This window comes from Lissotriton vulgaris, chromosome 2_1 (assembly GCF_964263255.1).
Source record: "Lissotriton vulgaris chromosome 2_1, aLisVul1.2, whole genome shotgun sequence".
Lineage (NCBI taxonomy): Eukaryota > Metazoa > Chordata > Amphibia > Caudata > Salamandridae > Lissotriton > Lissotriton vulgaris.
Window position 1 is genome coordinate 266,335,967 of NC_141687.1, and position 15,301 is coordinate 266,351,267.

The 15,301-nt window shown below is 41.8% G+C and overlaps 1 protein-coding gene across 2 annotated transcripts in view; it reads left to right on the forward strand.

The window, feature by feature from the left end:
• MYO19 (myosin XIX) overlaps positions 1-15,301 on the forward strand; it is a 603,741-nt gene that overhangs the window by 506,146 nt on the left and 82,294 nt on the right. For both annotated transcript variants that reach the window (XM_086954910.1, XM_086954911.1), the window contains one exon: positions 5,246-5,331. In XM_086954910.1, coding sequence (XP_086811036.1) covers positions 5,246-5,331 — 86 coding nt within the window. The remainder of the gene's footprint in view (positions 1-5,245; positions 5,332-15,301) is intronic.

Here is a 15,301-nt window from a genome sequence, read left to right on the forward strand (position 1 = left end):
ATTTTTAAAGAGCAAAGAGATCAGCTGAGGTTCATCTTCAATAGCCCATCTGAAAATTCAGGGTAACGTCAGGATAAGTTGCGAAGAGTGGTGAGAGTCCCAGGAGCTCTGTGCTCACTCTGCCATCTTGGACGCTCGCGTAGCTCCTCCTTGTGTGACATTTTTATCTACCTGTAAAAATTGATGACTCGAAAAGCACTTACCCAATAACGAAGTTCTTGGTGTTAAAAGATGCATAAAAATAACGGTTATGTTTCTAAATTGGTATTGAGTTTCTTCTTGACTGTGTGTCTCATTTATTGACTCTGTGAGTTCAACAAATGCTTAAAACTATCCTCTGATAAACCTAAACTGCTTGCCTACACTACCACAAAGAGAGCATTTGGGATTAATAATCTAAACCCTATAAGCCAATAATGGTTGTCTGGACTTTCTTCATGGTGTACCTTATTTTGGTAAAATACATAAAAAGCCAGCCTCCTACACTCGCCTACTGGACAGGACTTTGTTTTGGCATCAATACAAAGGGTGAGAAATGTACAGTTAGGAGGATCCTTCAGAAAGGGTGTTACCTGAGGTAGGTAACTTGTTGCTCTGGTGGATACTGCAGATTCCTCAGCGCCACCTTTCTCCCTGTTCAGTGGAGTGGACTTTCAGGAGGAATAATGTTCCTAGATAGATTATGCATACCGCGGACATCCTCAAATTGTCAGTGAACTTTGAGAGTGTAAAAAATGTAATGGTATAACTGACCTCGTTGCACGAGGAGCTGCCTAGAAGCAGCTCTGTCATCATGTCCAGAAGCAGAACCAGGTGAAGATTAAAGCCAATGGTACCACCTACCAACATGCATGAGCGACTGCTGAAAGATTTTCGGATCCAGTCTGCCACCTAGGGATATTCCAAGAGGTGAAGTATCTGCATTTAGATACAGTATTCACCAGAAAGAGAGTGAAGTACATTGTTCACCATAGTGTGCTAGTAAGAGTCATTCATGCAAGGTTAAATAGTGGTGTACTGATTTTCAATACTATTGTCAGTGAACCTGTGTGTGAACACGATACAGAGGTCCATCATAGCTTTGACATTCCATTAAGATTGGTCATTCTTCAAAACCTACACTCCACGTGAAGGAGGGTATGTATAACCTCTCTTCAGACCAGATTCTTTCAACTTTGGGAACAATAATGAACATAATGATCACAGAATTGTTTCCTTTGAGAACAGACCACTTTCTTTGCAAATCATTTCACGTTATTTGCGAAGGACATCTTGTCTAATAGATGAGGTCTTTCTCTCTGCTTGATTCTATTGCATTGTACAAGTTTTTAGTACCCAATGTCAAACTGCAAATGACTTACATGAGTGCTTGGAAGATCTTGTGGTGCTAGAAGACAGGGACGGATAGATAACTATGGACAATAGCCTGACTACAATCAATCGTGTGGTGATTATGAAATGAGAACATTCATAAAGAAGTCCATTTTCAGCACCTTAGACCAGACCATTGTACAAGACTTTCCAGCAGGAGGATGGGGTGAATGACACTTTCCAAGTGGCCAATCAGTATTCAAGAACTGAAGGAAGTAGACTTTACTTTCTAATCGTTCCTTTTGGCTTACTCTTCTATTTTATCCTTTTACAGTTCAAAACAACCACTACCATGTACTATAAAACCAAGGTCCCAGAATAATTTCAAAAGATAGTAAAAGCATCTGGCACTGGCTTGTGTCAATGAACATCTGCATCCCAGAAGTCTCCTTTTGGAACAGCAGAACTCCAGGATATATAATTCCAACAGACATGTGAAAGGATATCATTAGTGGATGGTAAATAACAAGGTAGTTTTACTACTTATTCTCAATCTGGGGTTTTCGATATTGCAACTTATCCTCACAGAAAAATATTCACATTCAGAGAGAATAAGCATCAATTTTCTAAAGCCTTAGTTAATTTTAACAGATCTGTAGTGGCATTTTTTATACCTTTCTTCTGCTTCCACTGCTCCTAAACCTGATCATGAAGCTGAAGTACTGTAATACACTCAGCAAAGTTCTGGAGTCGCTGTGTAACCCAAGCCCTTAGCACTTTTGTTGAGGACTCGTGCGTCTTGGACCCCCAGCAGGCCGGATTTAGACCTGCGCATTCCACAGAGGCAGTTATCCTCTCAGTGATGGAGGAATTGCGCAGAGGGGCCGACGCCAACATCTGTCAGGCCCTGGTCCTCTTGGATCTGTCGGCCGCCTTTGACACGGTCGACCATGGTATTTTGGTCGACCGTGTCAAAGAGGCTGGCATCCAGGGTACCGCCCTGGACTGGGTTCAGTCTTTCCTGACTAAACGCCAACAAGCCGTCAGGCTGTCCCAGTTCTCCGCTACTCAGGTCGAGCTGACCTGCGGCGTCCCGCAGGGCTCCTCTTTGTCCCCCCTCCTTTTTAATTTGTACCTGGTTCCTTTAATCTGTTCCCTTCGTGGGTTGAGTGTCACCGCGTTTAATTACGCGGATGACATTCAGCTGGTCTTTACCATTGATTCCTCTGACGAATCAATCACTACTTTTCAAAACACGCTCTGCTTCATTAGCAATTGGATGAGCTCAAACCACCTGAAGCTCAACCCCGACAAGACCGAGCTGGTTCTTGTCGGGGGACCCTCCAATCCTTGGCAACCTTCCTTTTAGCCGGCAAGTCTGGGCAGCCCTCCTTGCCCAGTCAACTCAGCCAAAAGCCTGGGAGTCGTCATTAGTAACGATCTTTCTATGACGCCCCAGATCAGCGCAGTAGTGTCCTCCAGCCACTTCCAACTCAGGAAAATCCGCAAAATCTCTCGCCTATCACTACCGAGGCCCTTACTTTGGCCTTGCTTGCGTTAGTCATTTCTAGGCTTGACTACGCAAACGCACGGTATGTAGGCATTCCTGACTACCAACTCAAGAGACTTCAGTTGATCCAAAATCAGGCTGCTTGCTTGATCTACCACCAACCTAGAGATCAACACGTTCGTCCTCTTTTAAAAAGTCTCCACTGGCTCCCGGTATCTTCTCGCTGTGAGTTCAAGTTAGGCTGCATTATTTCAAAATCTCTTGCAGGTCACGGTCCCCTTTTTAATTCTTCCCTTCTCCACCCGGATGTTCCTCCTCGCAATCTTCGGTCATCCCAGATGGCCCTGCTATCAGTTCCCAGATTTAAGAGGAAGAAACACGGTGGCCTTAGGTTTTCATTTCAAGCTCCATCTTTTTGGAATTCCCTTCCCCTTCCTCTTAGGCTGCCTTCTCCATACTCCAGGTTCAGATCCCTCCTTAAAATCTTCCTCTTTACCGAGTCCTATAATTAGTTTCCGCTTTCACGCTCTTTTCACTACTCCCTCAGCACAAGCGCCAAGAAACCTAACGGTGTTAGTCGCGCTCAATAAATTTTTTTAACATAACAAAGATAATCATCATTCCATAGGACTGTCTTTGTCAGTGGTGTTGTCCAAATGTCCTCCAAATCTCAATCACTCACAGGATGCTTTCATGCAGACCAAGCCATCTCTTGAGGACATCAGGTTACATCGTGCACCCCCGCCTACCATCACTGAACATGATCACCCAGCTTCCTATAATCATTGCGGACACTTGAGTGTTCCAGACAACTGTATGACCGCCCTTAATGAAGGTTCACCATATGCATTCAAGTAAAAGAGGTTCTCCATCTAGTACCTTGAGATGTAGGTGCAACAGACAACTTACAAAGAAGATAAATGCCTTCCAGGTTAAATAGGTATTGTATGTTGCTTTTATTTAAGCTTCCTTGGCTGCCAATGCTTCCTATTGCGAATATTCAAGTGATTCACTATTTTCTAGGGGTTATCGGGAACTGATTGATAAGAAATTTATGGGGCCACACTTTTAGCCTAGCAGATCCTTTTCATTTGCCCTCTAAGGTCACCTTATTAGGTATCCTGTCAGACAGGGGGGAGTGTACTTCTTTGCACAGAAGAAGTTTACACTGTCTTCCATCTTAATTATCTCCTATTGTAATAAGCATTCCTTAAAAAGTCAGCATTACTTTCTTCCACCAGAATTTTTTGGACATAAATCATTTTCCTTCCAACCCTTCATTCTGGTTCCTTGCATTCCGGCAGGAGAGGTAGATGTTAAAAGGGTCCTCTGATAAAATATTAGAAGCACTTTAGGCATGGATCTGTTTGTACTGGTATAACTTCCTTAAAGCACTCCATTGCTAATTGGGTAGTCTTCTGCATTATAACCTACTCCATAAGGCCACTAGGACTTTACAAATTCACAAGGCTCACACCACAGGAGTGAAAAAGGCTTGTGTTGCCCTGACAAATGATATACCAGTTCCAGACATTGGAGGGGCCACCACTTGGAGATCATTTCAAATCTTCATGAGCAGTACTGCATAGATTACACCTCCAGAGGAGCCACTGTAGTGGGTCTTGCATCTCTGAAAACTGGTTACTCGATAACCTCAATATTAACCTCGCTTTACTCTAGGGTTGGTTTAATGTTGCTATGGTATTCTACTGTTCATGAATATCTGAGAAAATCATATGATGGAAAATGGAAAGTTGATCACTTATGACTTTAGTCTTCCTTCATAGGTATTCTCTCTGAATTTAATAAATATCTCACCCACCTTCTGTACGACTGTGTCCTACTTTTGGTACAGCTTTTTGATTAATACCTTTTGAAGCAGACCCCCAAAAATAAACTGCCTGGCCGACGCTGCTTAACATGATAAAACGTTACTGGACGCTGAATTCTTAAAGAGGCAGTAGACGCTCTCTCTCATGTTAAACGGCAGCACCCCTTCCTGCTTTTTCCCAGTTTAAGGAGCCCTGCTTTCATTTAACTGTATGTTACGTTGACTATTTTTGTCATATGACTGTTTAGGAAAAAAACCAATATATAGCATCCTCATGCGTTGGCTTGTAAAAAATCTAGATTTGTATTTGAAAAATAGAAATTGAATCCCACACTGCATTGGGGTGATTTACTGCATTCAGATGGAATGCCTATGATTGAAAAGAAGGATTTACAAATTAGCACATTTTCCTTTTTGGAGTATCGGACATCGTAATTATGAAGCAGCACATTGCTGCTATAGTCTCATAATCTGCTAGGCTAAAGAGTGACCTTTTGACCTGAATACAGGTCACAGAAACCTTTTTTTATTTTATTTATTTTTACTAAATACCCAACTGCAAGGTTTGACATAGATTTTGTTTTATCCTGCAGCTGTCAGATGCTATCTAACAAGGAAGAAGATTAAAAGGATGCACACTGCCGCATCAGTTATAAAGTGTGCCTGGAGAAAATGGAAAGTAAGTGATTGTTTGTTGAGTTGCAAGTAATTGAAAAACGTGTTATTAAAGAATTTGCTACCTTTGACAAAATTTGGAGCACAGACCAAAAGTAAGTTTATCACCCCGAGTGAGACGGGTATGCTCCGACGTGAGTCCCGTGCTCTCCATGCCACTGGAATCAAGCTATCCAGGTTGATGAGGGCTGAAAGCCCGAAACCGGTCCTTGTATGCTTGCTTCCAGTCCAGGGAGGACCTGGCTTGGCAGTTCGGGCTGGACTGTTCCCATGGGGCACAGGGTCAAGACTGATTTGCATATGGCTGGGTTCAAACTGGAATGGCATGGTGAGCAAAAAAACGATGGATTTAGGCCCAGATCTCTGTACTGGGGTGTCATTGTTCTGCATTCTGTCCATCACCTGTTGTTTTTTGCAGAAGTAAGAATACACCACATCAGCTGGTAACTTTGTAGCTGTATCAGCCAAAACCAACATCTGAATAAAGTTTGTTCTCAATTGCACTACATATTTCCCATAGAATGTCAACTTTGCCAGTAAAATCCTACAATTTCAGTCCAATACTATTTAATTTCATAGGCCAACTCTTCAAAATTGCTCCAGTAAAAGTGTACATCATTAAATTCTTCATTATGAATTAATGCTGATCACTGTAAATGATAAAATTGTGAAAAACCTCAAGATGAATAAAATATTTGTTTTTCATTAGATCAGCAGAGGACTCTATTGTGGATTGTATCTTCCTGTGAGTCCTCCTAATATCTATTAATGTTAATGTAAGTTTGCCCTTTTATTCACGACTTGACCTATGCTATTCCATCATAATCAAAATTCATCCTGGATGGCAAATTGTTCACATACAGCATTATGTTTACATTAGACTGACCTACCTAAAATGTTACAAATAGGTACGCTAATGAAACCTATTAAACACCAGACATAAAATGTTTCTGCATGACTTGAAACTTCAAGATTTCAGATGACACCGGAGAAGGCCATCACTTTTTTCACTCAACATTTAAGTTTGTTATAACAGTCCTACCAGAGCAACAAAACTCTGAGACCAAACACTCTAGATCTTTTCCTTTGATATCTCTAGCATGTTGGAGAGGCTGTCACATCAATCCTCAATAATCTTTCCATCGTATTATTGGATCTATACAGATATTTCAGATGCAATCTGATGCTTTAAGTGACAGCTCTTGATTCTGCAAAGATTTACTTCCTTCTTATTGATTCAATTTGTTCTAATCCACCTCCTGTTTTTTTAAAGCATCTGACTTAACCCTGATTTGGAATGGTAATGTTAAGCCATGTAACTTGGCACTCATGTTACTTTCCAACTTTTTCACATTTTCTAGAGTGTGAAGCTGGTGATCCTATTGCATGTGATTTAATTACACACAGGTGATGAAGCATTCTCCTTGGTGAGTTTCATCATGCTAGAGACCTTCCAACTTTATAAATAAATAAAAACTACCAACGAGCAGTAACATAATCTGCTTCCACCTTAGTTTCTTTCTGGTCCATTTCTACATTTAAGCATCTGTCCCTTTATGATAGTAAGTAGTGTATTTTCAAGTAAAAAGTTCTCAGAATCTATGAAACTTTTGTAATTAAACATGCTCTTTCGGCTTAATTCCTATCTCTGGTAAGTCCTAGAACTGTTTGGAAAAATAGGGATGCACTAGACCTCTTGTGGAGTTCTAGAATTAGGTCAGAAACCTGTGGGAATCTTTGATATCTCGGTAGGGTTTTTATCGATCTGTTTTATTAAGTTCTTCCTTTGTATCAATATGCACCGTGTTCTGGTTAATCTGAAATGGCTCCTCAACCCTATCAGTCTCCAGGTAGTTTACCACATAAGAATGCAATAGATGAGGTATGTTAATCAATCTCATTCTTTTAAGTGTCAGTCCGTTGTCTTTCACTTACATCTCGAGTTGTGGGTTTGATCTGACTAGAAAAGTGATTATTAGACTCTGGTTGTGCATACCAGATATTAGTAGCAGTTATCCACAGAATACTTTTCCCTCCACTAGAGATTACCACCATGTTGACTAAACTGATTGAAAATACGTGCTAAATGTTATTTCTTTGTACATAACTTATGTAATTACTTTAACATGTGCTAGGTGTGTCGGAGAGGTCCAGGCTTTCTTAATAAGTCATTTACAAGATTCTACAAAGAGAAGGTAGTTCTTTAGATGCACTTAAAGTTTATATTTTAATGATTTCAACATTTACTTAGTACGTATAAGCACCAGTATTGTTAATGTACTTCTGTTTTAGTCTTTTTCCTTTATCTTACTTCCTTGACCATTAACGCCATCAAGAGTTTGATATCTCTCCTTACAAATTCACCACAGAACAGTTTTGCCTAAGTTCAGTCGTTGGGATTTTGATAAATCACTATATCTAACAGTCCTACAAGCAGAGATGAACCTGGGACTAAGTTTACTTATTTTAATTACATAAAGTCCCATTTGACCCTTCCTCCACTCCAGTGAGGCATATAATATATTCTCACTCTATGATTAAAACACATACGTGACGAGGAATGCACCCAGGCAATTGGCGATCTCTATGTGCTTTCGCTTCCTCCAGTTTAAATATATTTGTCAATTCTACTATTTCACTTCTCGGTTATGGCAGATGAGTCATGCCAATGGTACTGGTGTGCCTTCAATGTGCTTCCTCACCAGGCACCTTTTATCACACTGTTTGGGAGTACCCAGTTATTAGTTTTTTAGGTCTCGCCTGGGCCAGCGCATGCGCCGCTCTGGTGAGATATTTAGTAGCTGCTTTTAAAAGTGCTACCTTGCCGGCCACCAGCTTGCTATCACGCTCACAAGCGCGCACGTGACGTGCACAGCTGTCATTTGGCTTCAGCTTCCTGCCTTTCTATGGCGTGCAATATCTTGTAGCCGTTTAACTTTAATTGTTTGCAAACCATGTTTAAGCTGGAGCCAAGGCTGACTTTCAATTTAGGTCAGAAGTTCCATTTCGAACCTCATGTGTTAATGCAGGGTTTTCCGAACAGTAGCCGTTTCACTTTCATTATTTGCACTCCCTCCTTGTAAGCTTCCTGCCTTTGTATAGCGCGCGATAGCTTGTAGCCGTTTAACTTTAATTTTTCTGAACGGTGATCCCAGGTCCGACCCCCTCGTCATTCTTTCGAGCCGCCAGCTTTGTTTACTTTTGCTCAACAGTGATCCCAGGCCGCGCGATGTCTTTAAGCATTTTTATTTATCCTCACCCCTACACCCTCCCTTCTCCGACTCACTCGTCATTCTTTCGCTATTCTTATGCTTTTGTAGCAGACACCCACGCTTTACTTTTAACATGGTTAAAGTAAAGCGTGGGTGCTGCGATTGTTGCAAAAGTTAAGAAATAGATGTTTATTCTATTTCTTAAGTTTTGCAACAATCGCGGCACTTGCGCTTTACTTTAATCACGAACTGTTCCAATGATCACTCACGTACACCACTAGAGATCAACCCTGCTCCGCACCGCCACCTTTTTATCCGGAATCTTGGCGTCGGCAGCCTATTCTGGTCTGCCTTGCCCAGTAGAGGACCATCCTATCAACCACAGTCCGTTCCAGAAAGGAAAGCCGCCGTTAGCCGTCGCCCATCAACTTTGTCAAAATTGACTCTGGAAAAGGTAAGTAAATAAACTCCTCGGCTCAGGATTTTCGATGTGCTTTACATCGGCGAATGTTAGATCAAATGCTCCAATTCTACGTCATTTTACACATTATGGTACCGCCCACTCCCAGGTAGTTGCCAGAATATGCTCAGCCGTGGGATTGGTTATGTAACCCGGAAGTGGTAAAATTACAGAAACGTGATATCTGTTTCAAGATGATAGCGGGACAAAAGACATTAAGATGAATTCATGGATGATCCTTGCAAGTAATGTATGAATGATAGTTTAATATGGGATTTCTATCATACTTGAAGCCCCGAAATGCATTGGGTGTTGACCAATTATTATGATTTAAGTTTCACAAACTAATGAATTTGTTTGCATTTTGTTAATGTGATGATATAAATAATGATATCGTTGTAAAAAAAGTGAAAATAGTAAAGTGAATAGCATGATTGTTCTAACATTTTTTGATGAAATAAATAGAATGTACTAAAATAAGAATTGCATTGAAGTAGTGCGTACTGGAGTCCTGGTGACTCACAACACCAGGCCATATTCATTTGCTTTATATAGTTTGCAGGCACTAGTCCAGTACAGCACACATACCGGTGTTTAGCCATACAACAGTTGATGTTGTTGCACCAAGGATATGGTTCTGCATAACTAAATACTTATAAGGTCTCAAAAGCGAGACCTAAAGGCTATGCCAATGCTTGTATTGGTATGTTGTGAATGGAGCCTTGGTTAGAGCTGTGGGAGCCACCTGGAATTAGACCCTAAAAAAAAGTTCTGCTGGGCATCAGGGACACCCTAGTGGGGGTAACGCACCACTCAAGCCCTAATACCTTTTGGCTGCTTGTTTGTAAAGAGGGACCTTGCATGCCACTGCTGTGAGGCCTGAGCTCACAGAATCACTGAATGGACTAGTAGGATGAACCAGTGCACCATACTGGAGAAGCTGGTGTACAAAGCCCAATGGATGCAAAAGAAATAAAAGAACATTTTGAATCCCTGGATCCGGGTCAATGGAGCCCTGTATTAGTGTTAGACCATCTGGTTCAATTGTTACTTGTGAGAGATAAATAGCATACCAGCAAGAAAAAAACCTGTTGATTCTATTGGTACTTGGGGATGTAATGTAACGTAACGGACTTAAGGCACAAGTTTCTGTAATTTTTTTTTCCATTGCAAAATCAATAAAAAGTTATAAAAACGAACATATATGAAGCCTTCTGAGTAGTGGTGCTTAAAGCACTCCAGTGAACTGTTTAGGTCAGGTTTGAAAAGGCCAAAATGAGATGGGAGGTCTACTCTATTAAAGTTATTTCCATGTTATTGTATTTAAAAAAAATACATGAAGAATTCCCAGTTTGAAGACTGGGAGTTTTTCTAAACATGTGACACATTTAATTATACCAGTAGTGGAGAAGTGTAATTGCTCCTAAGTAACTTTTTTTATTACAAGCAACTTAAGGAAAGAGATTCCCAACAAGTTTGTTGGGGATTGGTATGTGCATGACGCTTTGAAAGAATTTGCAGAAAAGTGGGCGTTTGTATTACAGGATTCCAAGATAAATGTAACCTTTTCATTCTTTAATGTGAATAAGAAACTTAGCTGAGATGTAATCCTAGGAGCTATAAAATAAAGCTCCATAAACACCAGGTAGTGAGTATATAAATGCAAATAACAGGAAATCGGGATAGCAATGCCATTGTCTTATTGTGAGCTATGACTGAGCCAACAAAGGTGAACACAGCTGAGGATCCCTGGGTAACCCTTGGTAGCTTGGCTTACGCAGTTTGGCTAGATAGAAGTGGGTGGTCTGTCACGCTAAATATTTTCACCCTCTTAGACTTATGAACTTATCCAGCGATTGTAAGCCTTCAGTAGGATGGGCTTGCAAGCTATGCCTAGCAAGAGCTCCACAGGGTCAGATACAATGGGTAAGCCATCGTGTTTTTGGCCTTGATTTACCCCTCAGCCTCCCAGCATCCCTCAAAATAACTGTTAGTGGTAAAAATCACAAAGTTGAGTTGCCAAGGTTGTCTTTTTCACAAAAGCTGGTCAGGTTATCCCAGTCTTGGAGAAGTGAAATTCGTCCCCAATAAAATGTTGTTCCACAAGTTCATTAGAAAGTGCTCCACAGACTCCAATTAAACATTCACAGCTGCAGATGGAGTACCACAACTCTCCTTTCAAGTCCGCAATAAATGTCAAGTCCCAATTGGTACTCTTCAAAGCAGGCAATAGATCTTTGTCTGAGGACCTTCTACACCCTCGAACCATGTGATGAAAGATCTACTATCTTAGCCATGTGGGCCAGAAAAAGACTCCCTAGAGCAAAAGGCTCGAATATAGTAAAATAAGTCAGAGTTGGAGATAATACTTTCAGTGACGGTGAGGAGATATATATATATATCACCTACTGGCAGTCGCCAGTAGGTAGTTATAGTTAGGATTGTTTTCCATAGGAAATCCGCAACATTCTATAGGGAAAAACTTTGGCGCCGGTTGAGGGATCTGCCTGAAATTTTCCTCAAATTTGCCTTGCGGCGCTCCGCTCCTTCCCTGAAAGTTTGGGGGGGATTCGTCAAGCGGGGGCATAGATAAAAGGGGGGTCCCAAAACGTGTTTCCCCCATGTTAATTTCCATAGGGCGGTTGGACTCACTTTTAGCCCGAACGGCTGAATGAATTTCCACCAAACTTGGCAAAATTGTAGGGACTGGTAGCCCGACGTGCCTTTGCTATGTCTCAAGATATGTGCTCCAGTGGATTTTGAGTCATTAGGTTAAAAAATATATATATATCTATAAGCGCGCCCCGGTACGCGCACCCGGGCGCGCACCAGCGCGCTACGCGAGTTCGCACGCGGAAAGCTGATTGGCTCTCGGGTGTCTGTCAACATTCCAAACAGTCCGGAGCGGCCGCAATCGTGTGTCTCGGTAGGATCGAGACACAAGAGGTGGCAAAAACAAAGGGGGAAATGACCAAAAGGGGGCAGGGTAGACCCCCCTGACCCCCTAGGTTTGATGTGGGGGCCATAAAAGGGCCCCACGGGATTTGCGCGGGGGGAGCGTCCGGTACACGCACCGGGGAGCGTACCATGGGGAAAAAAGAATGTCAGATTTTTTAAAAAATGTAGCATTTTTTTTATAAATTGGAGGTAGTTCTAAAAAGAACTGTTTTTTTATTCTTTTTGTTTTATATTTTTTTATTGTTTTTTTGAACATTTTGTACTTTTTTTGGCTTTTATGAACAATTTTATATTTTTTTTGTTATTTTTATGGGGACAAACAAAAAACAGGGAATTGTAAACGGCTCAACTGGAGCAAAAAAAATCAGGAAAAAATTAAGGTTTTTTTGGGCAATTGTGGTTGTCACCAGCACAGTTGATGAGTTTAATGCTTTGCTTACCATAGGTAATTGTTTTTCCACAAAATATACAAACGATTTTGTATTGTCCAAACTGGGTTTGTATGTTTGGGACCATCTCCCTTGTCTCTGGACCCGATGGAGTGGGTTGCCTACTTTTGGAGGTGCTGGGTGAAGATTGGGGAGGGTTTCTGGTCATTTCTCGGACCTCTGCCGCAGCATAGTTGTTAGGGTGCCGGTGTTGCATGTAGCGAATCATGGTGTTATTGCCAAAAGAGTACTTTTTGTTATGGTTCCCCCTGGAAAGCACAGTGCCACAGATTAGACAAGTAACCCTTGGCACATTTACTTTCTTGAGGTCCTTTGGGATTGAAAAAAACTCCCAGATAATGTGCTCCTTTGGCTTATATGGGGTAGTATCTTCAGGCAGGAACCTCCTCCTCTCCTCCTCCTCCTCCTCCTCTTCTTCATCTCCACCACTGTGGTGTTGTGGTGGTCCTCTTGGTGGTGGTCGTGGTGGTGGTGGCTGAGATGCTCCTGCTGCTGCTGCTGCTACTGTAGCCATTTCTCTGTACAAATAGGTACTAATAGGTTTGGAAACAGGTCTTCCTCACTCAAAGTACAGAGTGAGAATGAGGAAAAAAGGTGGGGGCTTACATCATTGGGAAAACAAAACTGTCCTGAACCAATGAAAAGTGTTATTTTCAGGTCACATGACTCGGGCTTTCATCATTTGGAAACCAAAACTGTTCTGAACCAATGAAAAGTGTTATTTTCAGGTCACATGACCTGAGGCGCTTACACTACGCGCCCCGGGGCGCTCCCCGGGTCGCTTACGTAGCGCGTTCGTATGCGCGTGGTTGCTTCCGGGTGTGCTCACGCCGTGCGTATCACGCGGACGCGGCTACACGATACGTCATGAAGATGTTTTCGTTCGCGGCAATAGCGCTAACGGGACGCTCACTGGTGCGCGCACTGGGGCGCGCCGCAAGACTCACCGGTACACGCACCGGGAGCGCTCCAGGGCAAAAAATAAAAAATAAATCATGAACAATATACATAAAAAAAATAGTATTACATAAATATACATTATAGGATTCATTATAAAAAATATTACATTTCATAGTTATTGTAATTTGCTATTAAAAAACCTTTGAAATTCACTGAAAAAAACTTAGGTTTGAGGCCCTATATATAGTTAGGAATTAGCATTTAAAAAACCTATGAAATTCACTGAAAAACTATAGTTCACAACAGTTCTAGTTAGGAATTAGCATTTAAAAAACCTTTGAAATTCACTGAAAAAACCATAGGTTTCACACCAGTTATAGATAGGAATTAGCATTTAAAAAACCTATGAAATTCACTGAAAAAACCATAAGTTTCACACCAGTTATAGTTAGGAATTAGCATTTAAAAAACCTTTGAAATTCACTGAAAAAACCATAGGTTTCACACCAGTCATAGTTAGGAATTAGCATTTAAAAAACCTATTAAATTCACTGAAAAAAACATAGGTTTCACATCAGTTATAGTTAGCTGGAAATTTTACTGACATAAAACCATTGAAATTCCCACGTTATAGTTAGTTGGACTCACTATAACTTGCGCGCCTGCAATGCACTGCTGATGACGTCACATATTACATCACTCATGACATGGTCAGTGACATCACTCATGCACAATGCAATGATGCAGGACAATTTTGAACACGGATGTGGGAGCATTTCCCAGTATTGGGGCATCTGATGAAGGCCAGCCAGGCCGAAATGCATTATGCCGTATGATCACCAATAAAGAGCTTCCGTGGAAATCCCTGTGTGGCCTCTGCTTCTTCATTCTGGAGGAGTTTGCTGGATATAATTTTCGTGTCAGCCAGAGACACGATACAGAGGTCCCGTTCAGCAAGTCGGCCTGGGCTTCACTGGTGTCTGTTTCGGCAATTTGTTTAACTTCCAAGGTATTGGATTGACCCAGGTCCACCTCCGAAGGCAGACACAGAAAGGGTATCTGCTACGCAGTTCGTGACTTCAGGAAGGAAAGGATGCACTGTCATGCCTGCCCCTGCCCAGCTACGTGAACTGCATTCTTGGAGGTTTGAATGTTGGGGGACCCGAGGAAGCGCCGGAATGTGAAAGGAACCGAACATTGTTTTTTTTTTTAACTACAGCGTGTACTGCCCTGCCCTCCGAAAATGCATTTGAGCACTTTAAACATACCATTCCCCCACGTAACACCTACCTGGACAATGGAACTCTGGGACTTGCAGTTCCTATGATCGGCAAGAGGTGGACGAACACATGATCGGGGGCGGAGTGTCTTTCCTACCAATGGAAATGATGCAGGACAATTTTAAACACGGATGTGGGAGCATTTCCCAGTATTGGGGCATCTGATGAAGGCCAGTCAGGCCGAAATGCATTATGCCGTATCATCACCAATAAAGAGCTTCCGTGGAAATCCCTGTGTGGCCTCTGCTTCTTCATTCTGGAGGAGTTTGATATTGATATATATATATATATATATATATATATATATATCACATTTGCCCAAAAGCAATGAGAGGTCACACCATGGCGTCTCACCATCCGGTACTTTAAGCCTCGCTGCAGCTCTTCCTTCTGCTCCCAATTTAAACAGACTGCCTCTGCCGACGCGTTTCAAAGCCAATACGCCTCTTCATCATGGGCTGACATAAATTCACAAATCAAGCACCTCCATTTCTCACAGCCTTTATTTAGTATTACCCGCAGTGGGCGTGGCCAAAATCATCAGCACGGTGGAGTGTTGGAAGTTGTAGTCCTAAGAGGGTTTGATAATCATTAATGTTCTTTAGTAGGTTTGCAGTTATGCCATTATTTACAGTCTATTGTCCACCTTTAGTAGGAAGCGGAGCAACAAAGGAAGAGCGAAATTTTGCAATAGAACGCTGTGCTGTCTGGTATG